Source organism: Varroa jacobsoni, unplaced genomic scaffold, assembly GCF_002532875.2.
Source record: "Varroa jacobsoni isolate VJ856 unplaced genomic scaffold, vjacob_1.0 scaffold_358, whole genome shotgun sequence".
Classification (NCBI taxonomy): domain Eukaryota; kingdom Metazoa; phylum Arthropoda; class Arachnida; order Mesostigmata; family Varroidae; genus Varroa; species Varroa jacobsoni.
In genome coordinates this window covers 122,268-136,038 of record NW_019213260.1, presented here as the reverse complement: position 1 = coordinate 136,038, position 13,771 = coordinate 122,268, and the positions used below count along the sequence as shown (strand labels likewise).

The window sequence follows — 13,771 nt, the reverse complement described above, 5'->3', positions numbered from 1 at the left end:
CAGCTATTATTTAAATACGCCACGCGTGACATATATGATAGTCTATTTGTGGCTTTCTTATTGTTGTGTCGGCCTTCGCCTGCCATTCCCATTTTCAGTGATTTGTTTCGACTTTTAAAAAACACTTTGCACTTTGACAGTAAGGGAGGGAGGGAGGGAGGGAATAATGAAAGATAATGAAAACATACCATAGGCAATAGCAGGCGCATGAGAAGTCGATTCGTTCTGTGTCGGTATCGCTGATTGCTGGCGCAAGCTATCATTCGATACAGCGATGGCTGCTACTGCATTGGCCATAAATCTCCTTGCTTCTATTTCTCATAGGCTTGCGGTAATCTGCTCACACCGCATCTACATCGTTACAATAGCTTATACACCGCTCTATCCAATAACAGCCTGTTATGTCCGATCGCCTTCTCTCATTACCGGCATAATGTTTGATATTTCTTTCTTACGACAAGACGATCAGCTACAGAAACTATATCGTCAAAAGCTAAGCTCGGGTTCCTGTTGTCTTCGTCATTTGGTGGTGAAGTTGGTTTGATCAAAATGTATTTCATATTAGATAAACGAACCGATAAGGATACACACAGTACCTCAACAAGTAGGATATTCAGTCTGGGCGGAAGATGAGTTTTTCGTTACCTGGGACCAGAAATGCTCGATTAATTCGTTGTTAAAAGAATTGGTATTTTGACGCTGGACATGGCCGTCCACTAAGCGGCAGAAGGTGAGCCGAAAGATGAAAGTACAAAGAACATTGCTCCGCACTATTCAACGACCCACCAGTTACAGAAACCGCGAGAGTCGACAGTATCACGAGTCCACCATGTTGGCTGCCAGGGACACTGGCTAACGTGCAAAAGTAAAGATCATCATAATCATAAAACTTTGATGAAGACATAAAGGAGGCGTTCAGTCCTTATATGTTTTAATCGAACATGGCGGGCTGTAGACGGATATTATATAAGGATCGAATATACAGATTAATGTTTGTAATGTTCGTGCCTGCACCCACCCAAATCAACATGCGCTGTAAGACCGTTAAATGTTTCAACACATTATAAGTCATTTTGGTACGCAGTGAACATACTAACACCTAAGTAGTCACGCCGTCGGTAAATCTAGTCTCCTCAGGACTACATCTTTTTTATGAAAAACTCTGTCGATTAACAAGTTTTTGAAATACGCTGCAAAAATCTTAATCGATACTACAACGACGGCACACATCGCTGAGAACATTCGTTTATTAAAATTAATAACGAATGTTTTTAATAACGCCTCTTCGTTATACAGTCTACATATACTTAGAAAGTAGCTGCAAAAAGTAACATACCGCTTTTAGAATGATTTTATATTCTAATAAACTACACAGATTCCGCAAACCCTAAGTGTAAATGTTTATTAATGCAAAGCTTTGTGAGGGTTAGCCCTTTTACTTCTAGATATTTTCTTCTAGGTCATATTCGTAATTTTTAAAAAAGTGTCAAAATTGACGTACAGTCTCTGCACTATAGTTGCGTTACCTACTACGGCTTAGTAATAAGGCTGATCTTTTGAAAAAGAAATCGATAGGACACATTCCTTAATTTACAATATTTCCATAATTGTCGGAACGTGATTTGTTATAGAACTGTGCTAGCATAAGAAGTGTTGAATTTTACTAGTTCTCACCTTGTGCAATCATGAAGACTGTTTTGTCTATAGTGTATTGAAACAATAAACCTGATATGGTCTACGTCCGCGTCTGAACAAACTTTAAATCGGGCTGACAGTCTTGTTCCAGCAAGAACACCAATCCAAGGGAATGATATTCAACATACTTTACTGTAACTGAGTATTATTCAGAACAGAGCAGGAAGTTAAGGGGGTTCGCGGCGCAACCATTTTTTTTTTAGATGAAGATGTTTTGCACATAGTACCAACAAGTATGTTGACGTTAGTTCTACTGAAGTCGCTAAGCCAATTGGCTTGAATAAGCGCCCAGTACTGAAGCAAAGCGTCTGACCTTGTGAAAAGATCCAAGGTTTTAACAGGGCACAGCTGTATAAAGGTACCGATATCACTACGGCCAGAACATTGTACAACGGCAGCCACCATTAGGAAGGGTAGCAGAATTACTATGGAATACAGTTGATTGGAGAAAACAAACTCACGACTCAGTGTACTCAACCACCAGTCAAATTAACTAATAACTATAGTCTGATATGGTATATGAGAACCAATTACGTCGTTGTTACTCTACGATAGAAAGGTATTTTAATAGTGTCAGTTTTGCGCTAAATCACTTCCTGCTCTGGTAATCAAGAAATGAGCTGCGATGTGCGATTAGTACTTGCTACTAATAATTCTTTGTACTCGGTTGCAAAATGATCATTATAAAATTCAAAGTGTTTTATGAAGACAGGTTTCATGAAGAAATAAAGAATGACTTTCTGACATATACATCAATCAATGCAAGAGCATCTTTGCTTTGCTGGCAATTAGAAATAACATCTACTAATGTTCTTCTAGTATGTTCTGCGACGATAGGTTGGACTGCCGTACTCTAGTCACACGTGTTTCTGTACCAAAGAATTTTCAATAACAACTCTTTTTCAAGAGGTGTAATTATTACTATAGGCAGAGTAGCTTTTCACTCACTGAGATTCAACTGATACTTTGTTTGATCGTACTCAAGGGTACGCTGCGGATCCGATTCAGAAAGTGCATCGTTGGGAATGCTGGCCGACAAACAGATCCGTTGTCGTTTTAACATGCACTCAAAAAAGAAGGGTGAAATCCAGTTTTGAAACAGTATTGAAAAAAATATGCTCAGGAAAAGGTAAGGATGCAATTGAAAGGTATGCGTATAAATCAGTTAAGAATGTTGTGACATCTCCGTTCTAATTTCCAGTTGAACATTTGCTCCAAATTTAAATGAAATAGTGCAGTACAGAAATAACGCAGAATTTTATACGTAGGACATCCAGCTTTATTTCGCTGCTGTATTTCTTTTAAATTTTAGTTTACTCCCCCAAATTAATAGCCGCTTACATATTTTCCACAAATGTTAAAAAGATCAAAGATTCCGATGTATCCAGCCACATTTGGCGCAGAATATCAGCATTGAGTTCAGCATAATGTTATCGTACCGAAGCTGTTGTAGCTCATCATACAATCATTGTTGCTTTTACTGCTACTATTGCCAGGTGTGTATGAATTGAATACAAATCCAAGACAGATCGAAGAACAGAGAGGCTCCTATCGAGAATCGAAAATCGCCTCCATTATTTTGCCATTTCTTTACAGTCCTTCTCTGTGGACTAGAGTTTCCAACCTCCTTTAAAGAATCGGCTGTCCCTCATTTTGCTACGGCACACAGTTCACACTGGTATTGGTAAAGTTGCTCAAAGAACAAATGAAGGACATATTGGAGTGCGCGCCTATCCATACAGGCCACAATAACAATGCAACTTCAACAAGAGCAACATGGCCAGCACAGGCGTAGCAATGGATCGAAGCATCCGCGGAAATTTAATAAAAAGAAAATCGCGTGCAGCAACTTCAACCGATAGAAGCAGGTGTGTCAGCCCCTATCAGAGTTGGTCAGACAACAGAAAGAACTGGAGGACAGGAAAACACGATAGCGTAGCTGGGTAGTGTAGTAGTCTTCAATCCATGCACGCCGTCTGTCTTCTTACCTATCTGCCTGTCCGTTCAGTAAACCTACCATCTCGAAACTAGGCTCAATGGCTGAATATATATTCTAGTTGCAGACTACAGGTGTTTTATGCCTATTGCGCCTTTTTTATTCCTGGGCTTCTGTCGTAGAGTGAATTCACGTGCATAGGTCGCATGAACATGGGCAACCTGCCGTCATAACAAAGAAACGATTACATCAATTGCAATGATCCTTCCCTAACTCTTTCTAGTATATTTATCATATTTTCTATGATATTCGTACTCCACAGACGAGTATTCTCGCAGTTTACTACTATATTGCCTTTTATACACACCCCATTTTTCAGTGGCAAAATGCAGACTTTGAAGAAAGGCGGGAATGAGAAAGATGAACGTAAATTTAAGATACACACAGATATAAAATGATCCCCTTAGTTATCCTTTACTTTGTGGGCGGATAGTTCCATTCACTCAAAGCTTTTTGCGCCTGACTGCTTGCACTCACTTCGACATATTCTGTTTTAGACTTTTGTATAAGACTTTCATTCCCCTCACAAGCATGCGTTAAGCAACCAGCAGTGGGTAATGTTCCGAGTCTGTATGGTGCAAGAGCAGAGCAGGCGTTTGGAGAGTACGAGTCTCCGCTAGACAGCAGGTCCCGCCCCTTTCTTTGTCGAGAGCAACTTTTCGCTGCCTCACTCGCTCTCTTCTGCTCGTAGAGGTTCGAACCACATACTATCCTAGTCCTCCAACACACTTTCTCGACCCCGCGTTTACTACTTGCTTCACTCTCACAGGCGCTTCTCGCTTTAACTCTTGGCTCTCTTATATTCGACCGCTAGAGGGCGCACTCGGTCCAAACATTTGCCTTCGACACGAGGCGCTGTTTCCTCGCGAGGAAAAAGGAGATAACATGCGGTTTATCTAGGCCCCATAGTGTAGGGCATTGTGTCCCCTTGCACGCCAGCACATAGAAGAAATAATAATCTATTAAGAATTGCTGGCCAGAGAACAGATTTAGGAAAACTAGCAGCACACTGGGACAAGGGCAACGCAGGAAAGGAGGTAAGCGAAACAAGAGCAGAGCGGCAAAATGTAGACAACGATGGTCTTTAGGGGGATACGATAGCTGTTGAGAGGAACACAGGCTTGTGTGGTAGAAAACCACGATCGGCAGCTGCAACGTAGTCGACAACAGCATAACAAAAAGTGAAGCCGTGTAGATTGGGGCCTTTATAAGACAATGCTGAGAAAAATGGAGGGTTTGGTCAAACGGATAAGCCTACACCAACTAAACCTTTTGGCCTGGGGCTGCAGAGGCCAGTAATCAACTGGAACGGCCGGGAACAAGTTTGTGAGCAAATTAGGCAAAAAAAGACGAACATAGCTTGTTCTTAAGTAGCCTGGGTCCTCACTCCAGTAGATGGACTGAATTCTTCTACGTAGAGATAAGGAATTGGTTTTTTGCGCATTAAATTGCTGTAATAAAGTTACACAATATTTGATGACAGTTTCAGGAGTAACTGTAAATACAGCATTCTAAAAATATCGATGTTCCTATCGATATTACGTTACGAAGTAACGTTACATAAATGATACAGGTAACGTGCAATAAGCGTCTATTTTACTAAAGTTTGAGAACTAGTCAACGCTCGTTTAGTTGTTTGCTGGCAGAGTACACTTTTTATTGCATGAAATATTGTGAATTATCCCCATATTTCTAGAGAAAACTCTTGTTAACTTATTTTGAGCGATACTTGTTAGCATTGCAACAGTCCAAAACATGCATCTGATTTCTATTCTTGTAATGTTTTATGTGATTTACATAAATGTTGTCCTGTTTAAAGGAACTGTTGTCTAGGTAGGTTTCGTCCATATACGAGATAATGACGATAACTTTGTTGTCTATTTTCTACTACTGCTAGCAGGATAGCTTCTAGTGCAGATAATGCATACATAGGAAGATACTAAAAGTCAGTTTGATTCCAAAGATCACATCTTATTAGTTATTTAGATACCATCTGTTGTCTGTTATACTCGTTTTTCTTCAACACTAATGTAAGAAACAGCAGTACGCAATTCACTATAGTTGTTTCAATTTAAGAGAATACAAATATACAAAGTCAAAAAATAATCATATATATAAATATATAATAATAAATAAATATATAAATATAATGTTTATAATCCGAAAGGTACAGTTCTTGTCTGAGAAAATAAAATCAATAGAAAGGACTCACTATGAGAAACAACCACGATTGGTACCCCATGACACTCAGTTCTACTGTGGTTACTTGACAACACGTGCAGAAATGAGATAGGGACAATTTTTGTCGTCGGGCTGTGTTTGCTAAAGAAAGAACAACAGTCGCGAGAAGCGATTGTATATGTTTGGGTGAACTACATTACTGTTCGTCAACTAAGATACATAACTTTAATAATTTCAAACAAATAAATAATAATAAAAAATTTCAAACCAATAACGAACCTCTGTGAGATCTGATTTTTTTCTACGTAAAGTACTCTATAAAGTGCCGCATCACTGCGGGTCCTCAATAACTGGACAAAAAGAAATTGCTCATGTTCAATAATTCTCTTAACGTATTTTAGTCTTTCGGTTTTTACATCTATTTGCACCCTGTAACATTTGACGAGCATCGACAGGCGTTCGACGTATTTTAAGTAAGTATTTTAAAAGAATAACTGCAGTATTGAACAAAGAAGAGAATATCTGTTGCTTTTCCTTTATTTCGACCTTTCTTGCGTATAAAACATATAGGGGAATACAGAACTCGGACAAATACTTTATCTGTTTGTCTGGAATCAAGCGTATTTTTGGCTGCCTGTATGATGAACAGCGCATTTTAGATTCGTGTGCTTTTCCGTGATTGGGTAAATTCCCGTTAAAATTTAACTAATCGAAGTTCTGAGTAAATTTTAAATCTAAAAAAGGGCGACTGAAGTTTTCTCTTGAATCGCCGATCGCGCCTATATGACGAATTATATGTTCCAAAACATTATCCGCGGCATATCTTGTTTTTGTGAGAAAGAATATTAAACACACTCAAAAGTTAATATGAACATACGGTTCCGCGTGAAATAATGTTCAAACAGGTATGAGAACGCTAGCCATTTAAACCCCTTAGACAACGGTAAGAACTGAACGAATTTACTGCTGAACACAGAAAGGAGTAATGTACAAAGGAAGTATTCCGCTTTATACAGCCACCCATAAGCGGTACGTTAAGTTGCTAGGACAACCCTCAGGAGAGTGGAGTGATGTACTTGAAAGCGGATAAATCTTCGATCGCTTTTAAAATAATATATTCATGTCGAGCCGCGAATGGAACAATAGCCGAAGATATAATTCAGAAAATCAATCTATTCTTTCGTGTAGTTAAAACAAAAATTTCGGATGAGGTTCGTCAATTGCCGAAAGAGTGTAGAGATCGCGGCCACAATTTAAACATGAACTTGAAAGTTTCGGACGCTTATTCAGAATCAAATTCATAGGGAGTTGTGCCAGGATAGCCTCGTCTAGGAGGGCCAAAAGCATCTATAGTTGCACAAAATACACTTAGAACTAGTAAATAGTCTTTGCAGACAAGCGAGTGGGTCTTGACGAAGGTGAAGTGGGTACCTTGTTTGTTTGTTAAACTTGAAAGACACGTGGTGGTCTGGGTTCATGTTCTAACGTGGCTACACTTCGTTTCATGCTGGGAGCCAGTTGTCTTATGGATTGCCTAATGGCGGTACCGAACGTAAAACTCGAGATATAAACACAGGCGAACGGGCAGTCATATGGCTCACGTTCTAGCCGCCGTCAGTGACAAATTACTTGGATCAGTCGCCGACATTTAAATATGAATAAGCCTACCACAAAATGAAGCTTGGTCAATTTAAAACACACAGCTGATCCGCGGTCGATGTTCAGGACGAAATTTGAGCGGTGGTTCAGAAATATCCAAGCAATTATTTGCATATACTCATTATGTATGCAAGTCGGATGTATCAGTGCACACCTTCATTTAAAAGGGAGATTTACGTTCTAAGTACAAACAACAAAGCCAAACAACTGCGATAAAAAGAAAACAGTTGATTCACACGCCGGTAGCCACAATTCTCTAAAATATTTGAGACGCAATATTGGCTGACTAAATTATTATTAGTTGAGAAATAATAGGCAACTTCTATTGTAACCTATTTTGACTCAAATCTACGCCGTCTTAGACAAGCCTCGCTATTAATACGCAAACCTTATATCAGCATAATAGCAAAACTGCGTTTACATATCCTTATATTTACTAACTTCATCTCAAGTATCCCAAATAACATTCCTTTCTAGAAACGGCCTCAGTTTATATAATATTAACTGTAGACTTTTACTTTAAAAGCTAACAAGTGCTTTTGCGTATTTGCTGTTTTTTTGCCAGGAAATCTTTAACAAAGTGTAATGTATGCATTCTCGTCACTCCTTTTTAACCTCTTTAGTAATTCAAAAAAATAATCAGACAAAATGTACTTGCGGTAAGTTGTTAATCATATGTACTAATTCTTATTTGTAATATATAGTAACTGTCATATATTTTTATCTGTAGTAATAATACTTGTAATCCGGTAACGAATGTCAAAACATCCCTTCAATAATAGGACTGAGACGTCTTGCGACTCCCTGTAAGATACGGTATGCGACTTTATGGAGCCTAACGCAAATAGAAAACGAACCGTTAATCTTTTGTAGTCAATGGGTAAATCTATTGTGTACTATGTAAATCTAGTCTGTTTCATACGGGCGCTGGACCTTAAATGTGCACAGGTTTACTAATACTTCGATATTCTGGAGAGACCTGAGTCTAAATCTTGCTCACCGAAAGTAGCTATCAACGGAAGTTTAAAATGAAAGAACGGTTTAGCAAACACTTGATAATTTTTCGCATTTTATGAGGACGCTACCATAGGTGTGAATAGGTACCTAAGTTTATGTGAAGCACATTGGTAAATTTGGTTATACTTTGCACATTTTCAATCATAAGATAAAGCTCCCTTAAAGCGCAGTGCATTAATTTCTTAATAAAATAAATCCTAGACCTAATGCAAATGGTATTAGCGGTACCGTTGTAATAAGCACGAACAATTTGGTAATATTCCTTCGATGCATCTTACAGAGCCTAATGACATAATCATACGCTTTTAATAACAATCAAAATTATCGTATAGACATAAAACAATACAGAGCAATAGACAGGAAGCTAAAGCACATCTGAAAGAAAAAAACTATTTTCATTATCTTGTAATTTACGTTGTTTTATTTCTTATAAATGCTATATGAATATTCATCAAAGTAATTTGTAAATAATGCTTTTAATAGCACTTGAACCCCAATAGGACAAACTTGGTGTCGGTATATATTAGGCTAAAACTAACTGCAATTGATATATCAACTGGAAACTTTTTTCTGATTTCTATTTTTCTCCTTTGTCTTAAGTAATTTTAATCGAAAAAGCTTCCAAGAAAAGGAACCTTTTTACTTCATAGCATTATAATTACAATAATAATTATTGAAACACGCGGAGATCTGATCTGTATTATGCATTGTTTAGCCCTCACTATACTGTCACATACGCATATTTTATCGCATTTCGGGTACACTACAGCAGACTTTTCTTTGTCTCTAGGTGCTTTGAAAACATGCTTCAGATATGCTTGCTCGCGCATGATTGAGCCCATCCAGGTTGTGCTACATGATACACGGCTAATATTGATTCACCAGGTTATTAAAAAGTACCGATCTAGGAACTAGATTTAGCAACACGTACTATAATACTAAATTAAAAGCTGCTCCGCCATTATGTGCGCAAAGTAAGGCACTCAATATGCTTGCTTGTAAACAGTGGTGCGAACAGTAGTCAAACGTATGTAACAAATCGCAGTCTAGGGCTCATCGTTGCTCGGATAATAACTTGTACACAAGATAGAGAATAATGTAAACTGAAAGTCTAGAAATATTTTTGGGTAGCAGAAATGGACTTAATGATGTTAGTTCTATGGTACTATTTTAATGAGTATGACCTAATACTTTTCAATCACAAGGCAAACGAATATTGGACGCGTACATTATGAACGGAGTATTAGCTGAAAATATGCAATTGCACAAAAATTTAATTCGTAATAGAGAGTTGCCTTAAGCTCTGACCATGGGCTAGATCATTATTTAAAAAGACCCACGTGGATTAACATCTTGCAGTGCAGCCCTGAGGATGCAGGAATGCTCTATGATCACAATATTTACTGAAGCATCTTATTATTGTTTATAGAAAAAAGTGGTATACCTACCTACATGAAGAAACTGCTATTCCCGTTAAAATATGCTGTTCATCACTATTTTCTCCCCACTACTAGGTCTGGCACTGACCCCTAGAAATACTTAGCTTTGACTGCTGCTTCATGGACAAAGTTGATGGCTGTGCGAGTTTGATCTACATATATATGGGCTCCTCGACTCTATTGTTAACATTTTCCTAACATAACCCATCAGCTTATACCAATTCCCCCAATTTAATACCAGCAATTAGGGGCATACATTCAAAGGAAGGGAAAATTGACTTTGCAAGTCCAATCAAGAATTAGTCGAGTGTAAAAAAAAGTAGTTTTTAAGCAAAACATGGACTCCCATGATTACGGAACCCGCCCTTGCACTGTTTGAGATGTGTAGTTTTAGTGTTTGGGTGCTATTGATATTTCGTAATAACAGTATGTTTATATTGCCGTTGACGTCCTTATTTTCACGAATTTTGCTAGACTACATAAATATTGATATCTGGCTCTCTAGGGTTAATTTTGACACAGGTATGACAAGAAATGGCCAAAAAAAAGTAGTTTATATGAATTGTGAAAGCACAAACGCAGTGCGTGACATAGCTCTGGTTTGATATCGTTGTTTCGAGCTGTCGACTTCGATTGCTATGCATTGGTGAGGATCAAGCTATCAACTAATACTCATCGGTTCTACTACTTTAACTTGAACTCTTCGAGCCATTTTGGTACACTACTAATTGGCCTCGGCTCTTACATAATTTTATGAGTATACCAATAATAATAAGTGTATCAATAATAAATAAGGTGTTTTTAGCGGTAAGGTTATATGAGGGCCTAACAGGATATGTAAGTGTCCAAAAAGACGTATATGTAAGAGCCCATTATAGATAAAACAAAGAGGAGTTGTACCAGTAGTAGATACGTTGGTAACGTGTTCTTATCCATATCCATGCTGTCGGATTTCTTTCTGTCAGTCCGTTGCAACATATTTGACACCTGTCGAGTGAAGGCCATAATTTTGTAAGTCAGGTCGGCCATCTTCGAAGTGAAATAGGCCAGAGGCCAATTTGCCAATGAGAGACTATTCAAAAAAAGCAAACACCTGAGCACTGCTTTTTAGAGTTGAAACTTCTGAACATGAATAGCCCTGTAAGTGACAATTTCGAATTCAGGTATAAATTTTACGTGGAATAATACCAGTCCCGTCAAACTGCGTTCTTATAAGTGTGCGCTATGCTAATTTTAGAAAGAAAATCGTTTAAAAAATTACCGAACCTCAGCTGGGGATAGAACCCACAGCTTTTATTCGTTTGAGTTACCAATAGTTTTCCGTTGGGAAAAGCGCAACTGCATTTCCATCTATAATAGATTAAATACCTAGCAACGCGCCACGTTAATTTGACTTGATCTGTATAAATTAATTAATGATTGGCTATGTTATATTATCAGGATATATTGTTGACACAGATAACCAAATATCGCGTTCATACCACCGTATACTTACCATCGCTGTTCTGAGAGGTTTGCTGGGCCTGTGGGTTACTGTTGCTCTGTCCGGGGGGTCTCTGTACGTTCGGAGGTGAATGCGCAGGTGGACAGTGGGTAGGTGGATGATATCCGCCAAAATAATGGGCGGCGTGGCCGGGCGGCCCTCCGTACGGTGATTGCAGGTGGCCGTTACCGACACCAGAAAAGGGGTAACCAGCCATGCGCTGTTGAAAATCTTGCTGCGGTCCGGGATATCCTCCTAGAGGGCCCATTGGTTGACCGCGCAGGTAAGGATTAAGGTGACCTGCAATATCCATGAAGGGCTGCTTGGCCTCGTCATGCATTGAGCCACCCTCGTTAGGCGTATGGGACATCGTGTCCTTTGGACTTGTTTCGAAGTCCCCTTGGTGCTGCTGATGTCGGTAGTCTTCAAAAAGGTGCTGCTGTTGAGCCTGGGCTACTTGATGTGGCCGTATACCTAGGCTTTGCTCCTCGCCTTCGCCGGCTGACTGTGTACCCACGGCCTCGGAGCAGGGCGACTTACGCTGACTGCCAAGCTCCGTGTCCAGTTTGACAAAGAAATTCAGTCGGTTTGGGCCAGTACTATCGCACAGCTAAACCAGTTCACCTGTTGCGTAGATACTTGCCAATATTTCCTGCCGGGTCTCCAGCTTGTATGCAGCTTCGCGTGAATTATTTACCTCCGATCATAACAGCCGTCACGCCTCGCTGCCTTTAGCGTATATGACGATGTCACACGGCAATGATGGTTGCAGCGCGCTGGCAGCGGCTTAAGAAGCGACCTTTTTACCACCTTGATAACACAAAGATTATTCTTGTCACTTCCACTCCCCGATTCCGTTACATATTGTGAGAGCACGGTTCTTATCGAAGACACTGGAGCACATGGTAATAATAATCCGATAGTCGAAGTGTTACACAACGATTTCACGACTTTGCAGTATCACCATTAAGTCTGGATTCAGCCGAACACAAACTTCCCTTATATTTTAGTGTCGCAACAGAGCATATTAGAAATCCATTCACTGGCTTTTGTCCAATTTCTTAAAAGTGTTTGGCATAGTTTTTTGACACCAACTGGAAACTTTCGGCAACCTAAGTGATTCGTAATGGAATACCAATGCTAAGCAAGATACAGGGAGAACCGAGTTGCAAGTAAAGGAATTTGTGTGTCCTGGCGAACGGCTTCCTGAACCAAACATCGCATTCAACATGAGGAGCGAGAAAAATGCATATTGACTAGTGTTACAGCTACACCAATAAGGCCGGTAGCATTTGCAACAGCAGAAGCACCTCACTCACTTTACAGGCAGAGCAAGCAATCTGACTGTTTCGCAGCTTCACTGGCTGAATCGGCCGCAGCTTTCGGCAAACCCGGTGCGGCCCACGGCTGTCACGGGAGAGGGGCTCTCTGTGCAGCGGCTGCTAAGGCGGAGCATTAGGCTCCGCCCACTGTTGCTTATTGGCTGGATTCAGCCGACGACACCCAAACATACTGCGAGCGCTTTATAATGATTTTTAGAGAAATATTGAATAATATCACATATATACGTGTACGGCGAGCTACCCCACCAACGACCGCTTGGTTGTCGACTCGTGGCGGAGGCGTCTAAGAAGCCAGTAGCTTTGGCGTCCTGTGTCGTCATTGAGATGATGTTGATTACTGATGGCAGCACCCTACTTCTGTAAGAAAAAACTTCGTCGACACGATCCGCTGCTGACTGTACTGTTGTTGCCACTACAGCAACGGCAGCATTTCAACGAGGTGGGCTCACCAATGCGCAAGGCACGCGATCTCGGAGAAGTCGGCTTCATAAACAAAAATAACGTAAAGAACTTAGGTACATTTCAGCGTACATACCTAAGAAACGTCAAGCGACGATCGGCCATAGAATAATAACAAAAAAGAATGAAACAAACGGTCAGTGATTCCAAACACAGTCAGGCACGGAAAATGCAGCACAACAATAGCCTACACTCTTAAAGTTCCTCACAGTTTTGCAACAACGTCAGTAACTTATACTGTAACTAGTGAAAGTGTATGCTCCCCGCTATTGCTACTGCTGTTTTCAAGCATTGTCCTCGCCGTAACACAAACAAACTATAGAGCACCCAATTCATGAAGTATTTTCCTTCTGAGCGAGTTGTACTTTAATGACCCCGTTTTGCTTGTGATACTTGGACCAATAGGAACAAAGACATCAACTTCTGGTATTGCTATACATAATCTTTGCCGCATGTTCTTCACACAGGTTTCAACGAAATTAATAGCAACTAAGTAGAA

At 39.8% G+C, this 13,771-nt stretch overlaps 1 protein-coding gene across 1 annotated transcript in view; it reads right to left on the bottom strand.

Moving 5' to 3' along the window:
- Positions 1-12,788, bottom strand: part of LOC111259726 (uncharacterized) — a 55,586-nt gene extending 42,798 nt beyond the window's left edge. The window contains exon 1 of the mRNA XM_022831926.1: positions 11,483-12,788. Coding sequence (XP_022687661.1) covers positions 11,483-11,840 — 358 coding nt within the window. The 5' untranslated portion in view covers positions 11,841-12,788. The remainder of the gene's footprint in view (positions 1-11,482) is intronic.
- Between the last annotated feature and the right edge of the window lie 983 nt (positions 12,789-13,771).